Source organism: Buteo buteo, chromosome 19, assembly GCF_964188355.1.
Source record: "Buteo buteo chromosome 19, bButBut1.hap1.1, whole genome shotgun sequence".
Classification (NCBI taxonomy): domain Eukaryota; kingdom Metazoa; phylum Chordata; class Aves; order Accipitriformes; family Accipitridae; genus Buteo; species Buteo buteo.
In genome coordinates, this window is record NC_134189.1 from 27,505,906 (window position 1) to 27,519,926 (window position 14,021).

The following is a 14,021-nucleotide window of genomic DNA, read 5'->3' on the forward strand; positions in this document are numbered from 1 at the left end:
AAACACTGAAAAGTCTCCCTTTATGTTGGCTAATTATTCACATTGGGACTAATAATAGACTTTTAATCTATAAAAATGATATTAGGTATATTATCCAAGTTGTTGCTCTTACTGCTTTCTAGAGAAACTGATTTGAAGAGCAAATTTCTATCAACTCAAACAGCAAAAGCATGCAGCCCAAACATTAGGGGTACTCTTCTCAAAATTTGTCTATATTCTGTATTATGCACTCACTGATATAGCTCCACTAATGAAAATTCCAAGTATTTAGAGAAAAAAGCCCATAAGATTATTGCTCCACATTTGAACTTGTAGGAAGAAAAAAACTTCCACGCATTTTGCATGTGCAGCTACAGTGATTAACTGCATATATTAGATATTTGCAAGCATAATTAGTTAGCTGTCTGCACAACTCAAATTACCCAGGAAACACTTTATCCTCCATGGTAATTGCAAACCTGATGTGCCGCAACTGCCCACGCCTTTTTGTGTAAAACAAGACACTTAAATATATGTAAAAATAATTCAGGAATTTTAGTATCTTAAAAATTGATTCCATCTTTATTAACTTAATAGGGAAATTTCTAACAAACTTGCATTCAAATAATTAAAAAAAAAAAAAAAAAAAAAAAAGAAGAAAGCTGCACATTCAGGAGTGGTCCAGAACTTAGCTCTGCCCATGCAGAAAATAATGCCACATAGTAAGGTCTCCAGATGCCCAAAGAAATGACAGACTGGCACGTAGTGTCATGATTTTTTTTAACATACCAGTTTTTGTCAGCTGCTCAAGTTTCATAAGGGAATTCACTTTGACCTACTGGTCTTTGAATGTTCATGTACATATTCTCCCCCATGTGATGAGAATATATGGGGCAGTGTGCTCCTCCCAACATCTTTGGTATTCGGAAAGCTATAGAAACTTTACTCTGTTTTGAAAGTTTTCTTTGCAGGAGAAAGCCCCGAATATAAAGCTCCCACCAGTTGAGGCACAGAGACCTTTCCCTCAGGCAGCCATACTCCATTTTCCTTTCTGGGACCATTAAGGTAAGATCTCACCAGGCACTGTTCGGGAGTTGAATATATTCGTGTAGAAATCTATCAGTAGTTCAGTGAAGAGATTCAGAGGTACCAGAGCACTCAGGGAGGCTGTTCCTTTCGATGGCCAGCTCAAATTCAAACCAAAGACACAGGCCAGGCTGGATGCTGTCATTCTGTTATATATGCTCTCCTGTGAAACCTGGAAAAACATAAACATGAATATGCAGACAGGTGCCCCAGAGTGAGAGACAAGACACCACCCTGTATCGAGGATGATCAAATGACGGGAGTAGACCCCGGCCTCAGGTACATCACTGGCTTCTTAACAGCCTCGGGACCGACTATGCAGCCTAGAGCTACGATGGGGCCACTGGAGTCTGTGTCCCTCAAGGACAAGATAAGATGTCAGTAAGTCAAGCAAAAGGGCTGAATTGTTTCCTCATGCTAGGAAAATAAATTGTTTTCAACCTTTCTATATGGAATCTATGGATATCTCTGCTGAGGGGCAGGGAAGGACAGCATAAACGAACAGTGATCCTACCTGCTTCAGTACCAAGTCCTCTATAGAATAAACCTTGAGGACTTCTGAAGTTGTTTGCAAGGGTTTAGAAGGATTTTTTTTTTTCTCCCACTGATGCATGACTTCACTTCCAAGTATCCCCACATCCACCCAATTCCTCTGAAGCAATGGAGGTGAAAATGGGCTGTAGGTAAAATACACAGCACTGAAATCTGTTCTGCACCTGGATGATGTGTCCTACTCCCATCTGTGGATGTGAGCCCAGAACTGGGTAGCAGGAGTAGTTTTTTTCTCTGTGTGAGTTTGTCAGGGAATTTGTGTTTTGCTCTCCTGCACTGCACGGCTGGTATCTAAAGCCCAATATGGTCTGGATGTCCTATCTGACAAGTTCTCTGTTATTGTAAAGAGCTAGCAAGCTGAAGGTGCTCTTGATTCCTCCTGACCTAGGTAATTCATCCAGTTCTCAGGCTGATGGTTGCAGTTGTTGATCACTAATCTGTCATGGGAAGACCATGCAGTCACAAGCTGCGATGTACGGGTTACTCTGAAGCTGTCATCTCAGAATGGAACAAGGAATTATTGGGCAAAGTCTCCCATGTATTCTTCCTGCTACAATTTCAAGTGGAATAGGAAAGCAAAAATTCTACTTCTCACTGTCTCTCCATTTCTGCCTTGCCATAAAGCCTACTGAAAAGGCAGCTCTGTAGTGCTATGAAAAGCCTAAGGGCACTAGAGGAAAATCCAAACATTATGATCATGTGAACACTTCTTAGCATATGCACAAACTCCAGTTGCCCTCTGCCCGGTACCACAGATTCCATTCCCCTCTGTCTCCTACAGCACAGTCCCACCCTCCTCAGTGTGTTACCTACACCTACCAAGGAGCCTATTTGCTCAGCCATGAGGGCATGTAATGTCCTTTAGACAGGTGCACAGGATGGAACTCTTTTCCTTGAGGGACATGAAGAAGCACTTATGTGCCCAAAAGCATAAAATTTTCTTCCTAACCATATTAATTTTTCCAATAATAGGTACTATTTTTCCTTCCAATCTTTGCCTTACACTTCTGGGACATGAGAGCTACAATGATGCTACTTCTGCTACAATGTTAAAGGCTTCAATTGTTTTTAAGGTCATGAAGCAGGGATGGATAAAGGAGGGAGATACTGGTGCCATAACCACCTTTTCAAAGGATTGACTTCACAGTTTGAGAATAAAAAGTCATCAGATTAAACGGCAATGCCTGCTTCATGACCTTATGCAAAACCCACATCATTCTCTCTAGAGCACGAACCACATATAACCTGCTGACCTTCACATACTGCTCTCAGTGCACTATTTAACTACGCAGAAAAACCAACAAGCCCATCTTGTTCATTTAATCTGCTTCAGATGAGATTAGCTCAAAAAAAGAGTTCATTATACTACAGCAATGTAGCAAAATCTAAACTACTACCAAAATAACTGGTGAGGGAAAATGATTAGGACAATGATGAGTAGCACCCTGTTAATAAGGAGACGCTAGACCTAGGTACCCTGAAGGCAGCTGGACAATGAAGCTGGTGTTTGGATACTAATAAATATACAAGGTTAGGGACTGCATTCTGGCCTTTGAGTCAGGTGGCTCATACTGGCTGCATCCGCACTGTGTAGTGTCGTACATGTGAAACCCCTGTGGACCAAGGAGAAATTATTTTTTGGTGCTTCTTTCAGTTGAAAGTCTCTAAAATAATGTGAGAGCTACAGCCTATCACATTGTGTTTTCTATTGCACAAAACCAAAGCTATGTGCTGTATATCCTAAGGCAGGTACCTTAAGTCTATACAGGGCAGGTACCCTGTGATGGCACAGAAGCGTGTGGTATAGTACTGGAGGACAGCGGAGGGTGGAAGGAATCAAACCTGTTGCAGTTGTCTTTCCCCGGTTTTTGGGAGTGTTCCCCGACACACTCCATCCCACAAGTCATGTACAGCTGCTGTCTTTAAGCGCTAGTTGAAACACACCCAGCTGTTGAAACACAAAGCCGATGCCTTCAAAGGCCAATGTTTCAGCTCAAAGCAATAACACTGTGACTTGCTGGTAGAGCTAGATTTATTTTTTCTCTTTAGGCCAACTATTTCAAAGAATGCTTCTAATTCCCAAATGAAACCATCTCTTCCCACCCACCACCACTCTGTGAGCATTTCAAGGAGACAATCAATGTTGAAATGATCAACAAAAATAGCCATGACACAGCTTCTCCTGAGACAGAAAATCCTTAAGATGAAATGAAACAGTGATTATATCATCTGAGGCAGAGCTACACTAAGCCTTATCTGTGAGTCATCAATGAGGCTGACACTTAGGAATTCAAGGGAGACACAGCATGTTGCTTCACTCCAAAATGCACAGCAATCCCTTCCTCAGCAGATCCAAGAAAAAGTGTGCAAATTAATAATCTTTGCCAGCTCGTCAAGAGTTGCAAGCAAGGAAGCCTTGTCACACCAGTGGTAATGGCTTTATCCCTCCCCGAGGGGATCAGGCTTCACACCATCTCAACCCTCTCACTACTCCAATGCCAGATTTCTTTCTCAAATGACGTGAGTACATCCACTTCATCTACAACACCATCATGGGCAGCTGATGTTTTCTTCCAACACTAGATGATGTAAGGGCAGCATGCAGTCAGCCAACCTCTTTATGGGCTACCCTTCTAAATAACTGCATCCAAAGCTACATTCTACTTAAGAAAAACAAATGACATCTTTAGCATTTGAACTAAGCCCCTCGACTCCTTCTTTGATTCCCTCACAAAGTTAGCAACCGTCATCTGTTTCAAGTGAAAACACACTGGCTCTGTCAATTTGACAAGCTAATAAAAGACAATTCTCCAAGGACCTAAACTGTATTTTTGAAGGAATCATCTGAACTTCACAGAAAAGTTTTACAACAAAGAACTACACAGCTCCAGTTTGCTGGTTTTTTCCCCCCTTTCACTGGAACATGTATGGAAAACTCATTAAGTAACAAAAGTCCGTCCGCTAGAAAGATAAAACTTGTACGTTGCAAAACTCATCATTGGGAATAAACACTGAAGATTTAGTGCCACATCAACAAATGCAAAATACACATCTTCACCGTCCCAGAATAAACGCCCAGCTCCCCCTAGCAAAATTGTGACAATTTTTGGATTCCACATCCTGGCATCCTAGCACCCTCATGGATACTGCAGGAGTGAAACCAGACAGCCACTACACTACCTAGTGAACTTAAACAGTGAAATACAGAGGGTAGAAATAGCCAATTACCATCACATTTGAAAAATATAAGGACATCACCACCTGTTTGGTTTCTCAGTCACAATGCTGAAAGGAACTCCACAAAACATTTTCAAAAGAAAATTACTAGATATTAAAACACCCCCACAAACTGACTGGAAATACAAGTTTCTAGCCCCCACTCTCAGCTACCTCGCAGACGTGCCAACTGCTTGTACCTGCTCCATGAGGCTTAGTCATCTAATCCTTCCCAGTTACAGATCTGAAGCATAGTTCATGGGCCCCAAAACCTTCTGCATTTTTTCTAGTTGGTCCAAGTTTGACTTTTTGAATTTGGCAGGTTTTTGCAATGTTCTTTCAGCCAAGTCAGCCACCCTTCCCCTGTATCAGGCATGACTGCAGGGACAGAAATAAGCAGCAGAGAAGGAAAGTGTGTAAACATAGAGAAGGGGCTGTACCAGCTGGTACCAAAACCAAAGACATGGTTATAAAAACACAATCTAGATGATATTATACAAACTTTCCTGATTGTTTAGCCTTGGACTGTCATGGAAAACTACAATTACAGTTTTTGACTAAATGGTTTCTGGCTTCAGAACTGGATAACTGTAGCCCTCAGAGTGCTTTGCCAAGTAATTTGCAAGATGACAACTTTGAGCCCTTTAAGTTTGCATTTGCATTCATAAATCCACTTCACTGCATATGCAACGCGGGGCTTGTGGAAAACAAACACTTGTTTGTGCACACTCCTCTCTTGTGAGATCAGCTGAGCAAGAACAGACATTTTTTACAGACATAATTCAGGGACTGACTTGTGAAAACCGGCCTTTGTTTTCCCTCTTGCTCCCGGTTGCCCAATTCTGCCTGGGGAACTCAGTCCACTGCATCTCCAAGAGGACCCTGCAAATCCCTCTCTAGCAGCCAGATGCACTGCAAAGTGGAGATGGACAGCTTATACCTTTCACAGCACACTAGGCTCATTACTGGCAAAATCAGTAATCTAAGGTTAAAGGATTTGGGCCTATTTTTTAAATTCAAGCCTGTTACTTCTGTAGGAGTTGCACTGTTTTGCTGTAGCACCCTGGGACTAGAAGGAGCTGTTTTATTAAGTAAGGGGGTTGAGACTGCAGAGAAAACAGGGGTTTTTTTCTTTTTCTCCTTCCACAAGCCTGTATCAAACCTGGAGTGTTCAAAACCTGTATCTAGTGATTACAATTCATCCCACTTCATGAAATTACCACAAGTACCTCTTGCACTACTCGAGGCTGAGCTCATGGAAGAATTAAATTGCCTCTTACATGTAAGAAGGTTGATGCTTACAGGTAAAAACTAGGATTATTGGTAGAGTGCTCTGTTAAAGTTTGAATTGTGGCAGCTTGTGCAGCACACCGATCTGCAATGAATAGAAATCTCTAGCTCCTAGATTGTTTCACATTCCCTTGACCTTTCCAAATGCAAATATTCCCTGAGACATTAAGGATGAAAAGCCATGGATCAGCAAAAATTGCAGATCTGAGCACTAGTATCAACTTGACGCTATGCTTTACATAACAAGGCACACTTAAAAAATAATGCTATGTTCTGTTGCCCAATTACAGAAAACACTATGTAGTACTTTTGCACACCTCATTAACACCTCAAGTGCTCAGCTCTTAAGAAGTGCATTGAGATGGTGCATCTATTATTGGAACAAAGTCACTTACACGATTCATAACACTGAGGAGAGATATCAGTTGCTAAAATAATAGCAAATGACACGAGGATTTCCTTAATAGCATTAGAGTTCAGCTAAGCAACAGTAAACGAACATGTGGGTATTATAGGAACCTTGCAAGTGCTGTCTGAGTGAGGGTTGTATCAATGTGTTTCCTTTAATCTTGCTTTTCTCTAGAGTTTTGATAGAAAAAGGGATTAAATGTACTCGTTTCTGAGATATGCTACTGCTAGAATATGGCAAACATGATTGTAGCCCAAGAACAGTTACTGAGGGCTAATTCCCCCGCTGGTGAAAATCAGTATCATTCCACATACATGATCGCTTTGGTGGGCTCTTAGGACTTCTGAAAGCTAGATCACTTTATTTAGGTGTCAGCTACACCATAATCCTCAGTTTTAGCACCTGGGTTTGAAAAATGCAATCTGCAAAACCCAATGCATTGGATAAGGCAGAAGGAAGGGAAATTTACACTCCTATTACTGTCTTTTCCTGCACATAAACTGGCAACCAAAGGATATCACTAGGCTAACTGTAGAACTATTTGTAATGGCTGTTCCCCAAACCCTCAGACTTGTGGGGTTTCCAAAAATGGGTTAAAAAAAATAAGCAAATCAAAAAGTAGGACAAAAGACACATGATTTCATTTATCATGAAGCATACCAAAAATCCTTGCAAAATGGCACATTGGAATTTTTTCATTTAACACTGTAGTAAATTACAGAATGAAAGACTATTTTAAACAGGAAAATGTTATTTTTAAGATTTAATATAAAATATTTTGCTGATTGTTGTTCCAAAGCTCTTTAATATTTCTATAATTTTCTAAAATGACACTAACTTATTTGGTGTTTTAGTTGCCCAAGATTTATACTTTGGAGAAAAAAGGTGATTTCACCTAATTTTTCTCCAGCACTGAAAATTACACAACCACTATTTTCAGGCTTTTTTTCACTCCAAAATAGGAAAAAACCAAAAACCTAAATCAATAAAAACATACATTTGTGAATGTGGAGTGGAAGGGACAGGACTTTTAAATATTCCAGTGCAGGCACAGTTCCACTTAAATTTACACTGTACTTTTCATTACATCTAAAGAATTTCATGGTGAAGGGATGGCCAGACCATTGTTTAGCAGTGACTCTTAGCAGAACTGAAGGGTTCTGCATCCTGAGTTCACTCCATTGGCAAGTACTGCACAACCACCTCACCATACTTTTAAATTATTCAGTTTTATTTTCTGTGGAGATGTTAAATGCTGCATTAACAAGAACAGATTTAGAAAGAAAAGACCAGCACTATTTTAGAAATTTTGCCTATACTTACCATATGGAGAAAGCATATCAGATATTTCAGAACAACGTAATTGTGTTCAGGAAGTCCTTGAATGATTTGTTTACATCTGGTGACTCGTAAACTGCTCTCCACACCTGCAATGTCGAAGTCAGTCTTAACTCCAAACCATCAAAATATTACCGAGAAATAATACCTTATTTATATCTGCTGGAATTACTTTAGATACTCATCTGTAAAACAGACCACAAAATTCAGCTCTACTAACCTCCACGACCACAGTAACAGTTAAGGTTATCCCTTTGAATGTCCCTATCATATTTTGTATTATCCTGTATCTGGCTAAGACTAACTTCCAGAGTATTTTCTTGATTCAGGGAAAGAGCCAAAATAATTTCTTTGTTAGAGAGGACTTTCAAAGGTCTTGATTTGAATTCCATTATCTCTCCACACACTGAATCCAGACGTCTGTTTTTTATGCTCTGATTTTATTCTTGCTGAGACATAGTCCTGCACAAAATGCTCTTCTGGCACACTACTAACTTTAAAAACACTTCTGTGATTCTGCAGGAAACTACTCTGTCTTGGCAAAAATTTATGAGATGGCCACTTGCGTGGGCAAGAATTTTCTAGAGATGAACCTGAGCAGGTTCATTAACTCATTTCTACAGACAGACAAAACCAGAACTGGACCCCAAACTCCTTGCATCATCTAGACAGTCTGGGTGAGAATTACACTAACACTGGATTATATTTCAAATGCTGTACCAAGTGACTTTTTCTCTTTTTTGCTGGAATATTGTAATTATTTTAGTACTCGAAGTTTAACACCAATTTGGAGAAAGGCCTGATGATTACAATCATGCCTGACCTAACCAGACGATTTGTGCTGATGTTTTTCTTGCATTTGTTGCGTTTCTCTCTCCCCTTCCCTGACACAGCTAGAGGTGTGCATAAGTATGTGTGCATGCACAAAATTCCAGCATGTTCAATGTTCCCTCAAGCTCTGAATTAAATACACGAAGCTATACTGTGGTGAGCTGTGTTGATATTTTTCCTACTGCAAAGCTACCAGTTCCCGTAAAAAACAATAATCTGAGTCCCAAGAATTTTTTTGTCAGCCTTCTGCAGAGTAAATAATGGAGGAATTGTAGCAATACTGGGTAAAGGAACTCTTGTTAGCAGTTTTCATGACCAAAGAAGAAGTTCTTTGACAATTATAAGCTTCAAGGTTTATTAATTTTTTTAGTTAGTCACTTGGGTAATTTATTTCACAGCTCCCATCAATAACTCTTTAAAAAAATGTTTCAGATGAGACACTAAAGAGAAAAGCTTCACTATCATTTCAAAGTACTGTAAAGCAGAGAGACTGTATTTCTGGGTCTGCAGGTTAAGAGATGTAATAGATACATCACACACTGCTCTGGTGTCTTCCAGAAGACAGAATGAGAATTTTCAAATCATCCCAAGACAGCTGTCTGTGATCACACCTCTTCAAAGCTCCCTTCTGCACTGTATTCATAGAGAATACGACTTTGCTGCAGTCCAGCCTGGCTTTCAAGCTTAAGATCTTTTAAAATCAGGATATCACCACAGCACCAAGAAAAGATAGTGGACATCACACTGCATAACAAGAAAGCCCAAGGAGAAATTGTCTTAAATTCCACTTTTCAACATATTTTGTTACATTTAAAACACCAGTAAACAAAAATAACATGAATAAACATTTCACAGGTGCTTTACCAAGCAAAACTTCCCAGCGTTCCTAGGACAATGCATTGCTCTCAGATTCTTTTCAGACATGTTCACATTTTTCACTTAGCTCTAGCACGAAGTAACATCCATATCCACAAAGTCAGCACAAGATTAATTCAGCAAAAATTAACATTTATATATACTTTTTCCAAATTTCCTCTATTCTTTCCTCAGTTCTGAGTGACAATCCTTACTCCCTTCATTTCTACAACCTACCTGTGAACAGACCTGTTTTTCTCAGTGCCCTGAGATATTTAGTGTGTGGACAGATGAATCCTTGATTTGAAAGGTGGTGATTATACAGACTTGCAAATAGAAAACCAGGACAGGCCTTCAGAGGATTATGAACATGACCTGATTAAGTTCTTAATGGAAAAGCATAAATAAAGTTAATGATATGAAACAGTACATGTAGATGCTAGTGATGGGCGCAGTATGAGAATTTTACCTAGAATATGGTATATCTAGGTACACTAAACTTGCTGCACTTCTACACTTTACAAACATGTAGCAATTGAGATTTATACCACATCCGAATTATTTTTGTGCCCACCCCAACAGCAACAGTCATTATAGTGATGATAACCTATACTTTGCAACAGCATCAGCCCATAGCTACCAGAGGTACGCTAACGGACTCTGTTGGAAGTTGTACTCCATTTAGATATAATTTCCTCAAAAAGCAAGTTTTGGAAAAATGTGTGCTTGTGACTTGTGACTGGAAGTCCTGCGGGTTCCCCGCTAGCTTGGGGACTATAGCCTGGATGGCAAAATACCAGTCTCCACAAGTACTACATACTAACTCCCAGATATTCTGGGATCTCAGATATTCAAGCCCCATGTATTAGGGGGTTGCCTTGCCAGCATTATAACCTCCTAGTCCCCAACAAAGGCCACATAATTAAAGTTTTAGAATTCATAGTTTCATGTGGTTCCAGATCTTTAGATAATCAATGTCTTCTCATGGCTTTAGATCCTTTCTTCCCCAGTATATTATCCCATGGGAATAGTTGCAATAAAAACAATCCTCTCCCCACAAAAGAAAAAAGGAAAAAAAAGGAAAGCAGCATACAAATGACCAACTAAATTTTGTTTCCACAATTCTGCCAATCCTGCTGCTAAAACTAAAGCTGCTTTGACATACCTTGCATCACTAAGACTGACTCAGTGCTGTGCCATGACATAAAAGTGGAGCCTTGACAATGAGAAGTCTGATCCAAGTCTTAATAATAAGAGTATGATACATAGATAAACCAGTAAACCTTGTAAAAATTAGAAAGGGTCTTGGTAACCCTGACCACCTTGCTCTGGTACAGATTATGAGGTTGTCCATTTGTGGCTGCAGTGAAGCACTAAAAATATATACCCATGATTGCGTCATGGTTAGCAAACAGCAGTGATTGTGAATTATTAGCCAGGTCCAGTTCAACTTGCTGTATAATTTTTTCTAAAACCTATTTATACTCACTGGTGATTCCAAGGATATGATCATAACACTCAAATGTTAGTAAGGGCTGAGGGAGTTCCCTAAGGAAAGTCTTTAGGATAACAGCAGGAATATGGATATCATGATAATCATCAAAATTCACAGACTTGCCTAAAAGAAAAAGAAGAAAAAAGGTGTTCAATCAAATGATGTTTTACTTTTTCTTTGAACTACTACTTAAAAACTGTTTCACAGTACATTTTAAACACAAAACCTCTTGGCTTTCTGCTGCTGGTAACTCCTGGCATTTTCTTGTTGTATTTTTCATAGAGTTTTATTAATCTTGCTATAAGAGATTCTCCCCATAATGGCATTTCTTAAAATGACTTCATGGGGAATTCGGTGACTTTCAAAATTACTTCACTACATTTCATAAATTATCAGGTAAAATTATATTTCTCTGCCATAACCATGAAAAACCACCAGAGGCAAAATGACACAAAGACGTTGTACTTTGTAACTAAAGTAATTCAAAGGGCAGAGAGGCAATACAAATGTTTATGAAAAAACAGACCATTTTTGACTCAAACCTTATCATTCATTAGCTGCTACAGATTTTGTAAGCTCTGGTCTGACATCAATTGATGACCTGCTATTCAGTAAGCATTAAGTGCCTGTTGCTATCTTTCAGGTTTCTGCACTAGTGCTCTTATGATATTTTATGTTAGAAATGGTTTTATAATTAACTAATTACACAAAAGCTAGCATTTCTGTTTCACCAACAAAACCAAAATCAACAAAGCCCTCACATTATTACTGGTAACAGTATGGTGACAGCTTACCCTGATTGTAGAGTTTCTGAACATCTTTGATAGTCTGGATGCTGGCTGACCTTCTGAAGAGGCCCTCTACTTGTAGTCCTGAAAAAACAGTTAATGCAGGTCTCATCTGTAAAAGCTGTCACTCTCATTTTTTTCTATAGGTTCAGTTGAAAACAGAACAGAGGGAGAAGGTTTGGGAACAAAGCTACTTGATACACTCATTTTTTGGAAGGAAAAGTCCTTGAGAATAGAATGTAGGATCAAATCATATTTCAGCATCGCCTACAGCACTTTTTTTAACATGTCTCATAGAAATGCCACCACCTTTCCTTAAGTGTTTTAGAGTGTCTTCCCAACTATAATTTTCCTTTAAAAGTAGCTTTCAATTGCATCTAATGACATAGAAGCAGGAGATTTAGATTTACCAGGCTGCTTATGTACCCAGTCTCACTGAGCGTATCTGCAAACTGAGCACCAAACCATGCCTGTAAATCTGCTGTTCTCCTTTTAAATGCCTTAAACTTTTAGCAAGCTACAGAGGGCATTTGCACAGATTTCCTAAGCTCCCTCTTCTGTCAGTGGGTGAGACAAGATCCATTAGGCTGGGGAATGTTTCATAGGATCTTTGGATGGAAGACCCTATTTCTTACCATTGGAGGGATACTGGCCTCCCCAGCTTAAAGGTAGATTGGGGCAGACCACTGCTCCTTCCACCTCTCTCGGGAAGTCAGTGGGACTTAACGCTCTGCCTGCCCATGGTATTTTGAAATACGCAATTCTAGTCTTGAGACAGTTCTGAAATATTTATCATAAATCTCCCCAAGGGTACCTATCTAATTTGCTTTCATGTCTTGGACTAACTGAAATCTGACATCAGCTACTGAGGAAAAACTTCAATAAAATGCATCCAATCAAGGATCTAATTTGGACCACAGCTTTCAAGGTAAGTTACTTATGTGAATTATTATGCAAAACAGGATGAGGACAAGAAGTGTTACTTTTCTTGAGACTTGTGCTACTTCTTGCTTTTGAGTTTGGTAAAATTATCATGTCTCTCTCTCTCTTTCCTTCTCTCCAATTTGTGCTGTTCCTTCCACCCAGCAGGTAATGCAATTTGGCTCACATGTAGTCTCCCTTGGAGATTCCTCCTGGAAGCAGACTAATCTAAAATATTAGCCTATGCTGGTCTGACAAAAAAGAAACTTGCTGACATTTTGAGAAGGGTGGCAGACCACCCACTGACTTGGAGGGACTGCTGTATGTTTCTTTATGTGAGTGTGGAAGATCAGATTGACTTTTTTTTTTTTTTATGCTTACCTCTCAGCAGCTAAGTAGCCAGACTGAAACCAATACTTGTGTATTTCAACTAAAGTACACATGCATCTAGTTGCATGACCAAGAATCTCTATGCTGTTCTAGAAAAATTTTGAGTCATACATTAATGAAAGATACTCAGTCATTCTTGTAAATTCACCAAGGTTGCATGTGTATTTTATACAGGAAAAATGAGTAAATTACTGCAAATTCCTTAATGAACCCATTCCTTACGGAATAGCATTTGAATAGTTCATGGGAATTTAGTTCGGTATACTAAAAGAATTGACTATGTACTATTGAAGTAAATTTTCATAGGCATGTTTCAGAGACTTTTGCAAAGAACCCCAAGCTCTATTTGAAAGCGGTCCACTGACTAGATTTAGAAGCTTAGCTGGAGTTTAGCTGAATAGAGCTCCTAGTTACTTTCCAAGTACTTATGCCTTTGCCTGTTAAATTCCAGGTTGAATATTAAAACCTTAGCCCACGCACTCAGTTCTGGAAGGAGTATGACACTTCAAAATACAATATCTAAGGACACGTGTAGTTACTAAAGGAACCAAATGGACAATAATTATGATCTATTTGACCACTTGCTTTATTCCCGATCAGATCACGTTTCAGTTGAATAAAGTTATGGCAAATAACATCACTGTAGCAAAACTGTTCCATTATATTTACAGCACAACCTGTCTAAAGACATGGTTTTCGAAGTGGCAGCTGTGAACAGCTAGCTCGTCAAGGCATTGCCCTCAGCAAACAAGAAACACAATGTTTTCCTGAGAATTTGTAGAATTTTATGCTGGCTGTCAGTGGACTAGAGGTTTTCTGTAGAAACAAGCCTTTCAGAAAATGGACATCATAAATGCTTGCAATTCAGTTT

The 14,021-nt window shown here is 39.3% G+C and overlaps 1 protein-coding gene across 1 annotated transcript in view; it reads right to left on the bottom strand.

Annotated features, from left to right (window-relative positions):
* Nucleotides 1–396: 396 nt before the first annotated feature.
* The window catches only part of ARHGAP8 (Rho GTPase activating protein 8), a 61,453-nt gene continuing 47,828 nt past the window's right edge, over nt 397–14,021 (bottom strand). The window contains exons 9-12 of the mRNA XM_075051824.1: nt 11,846–11,923; nt 11,046–11,174; nt 7,856–7,959; nt 397–1,237 (exon numbers count right to left, since the gene is read on the bottom strand). Coding sequence (XP_074907925.1) covers nt 1,040–1,237; nt 7,856–7,959; nt 11,046–11,174; nt 11,846–11,923 — 509 coding nt within the window. The 3' untranslated portion in view covers nt 397–1,039. The remainder of the gene's footprint in view (nt 1,238–7,855; nt 7,960–11,045; nt 11,175–11,845; nt 11,924–14,021) is intronic.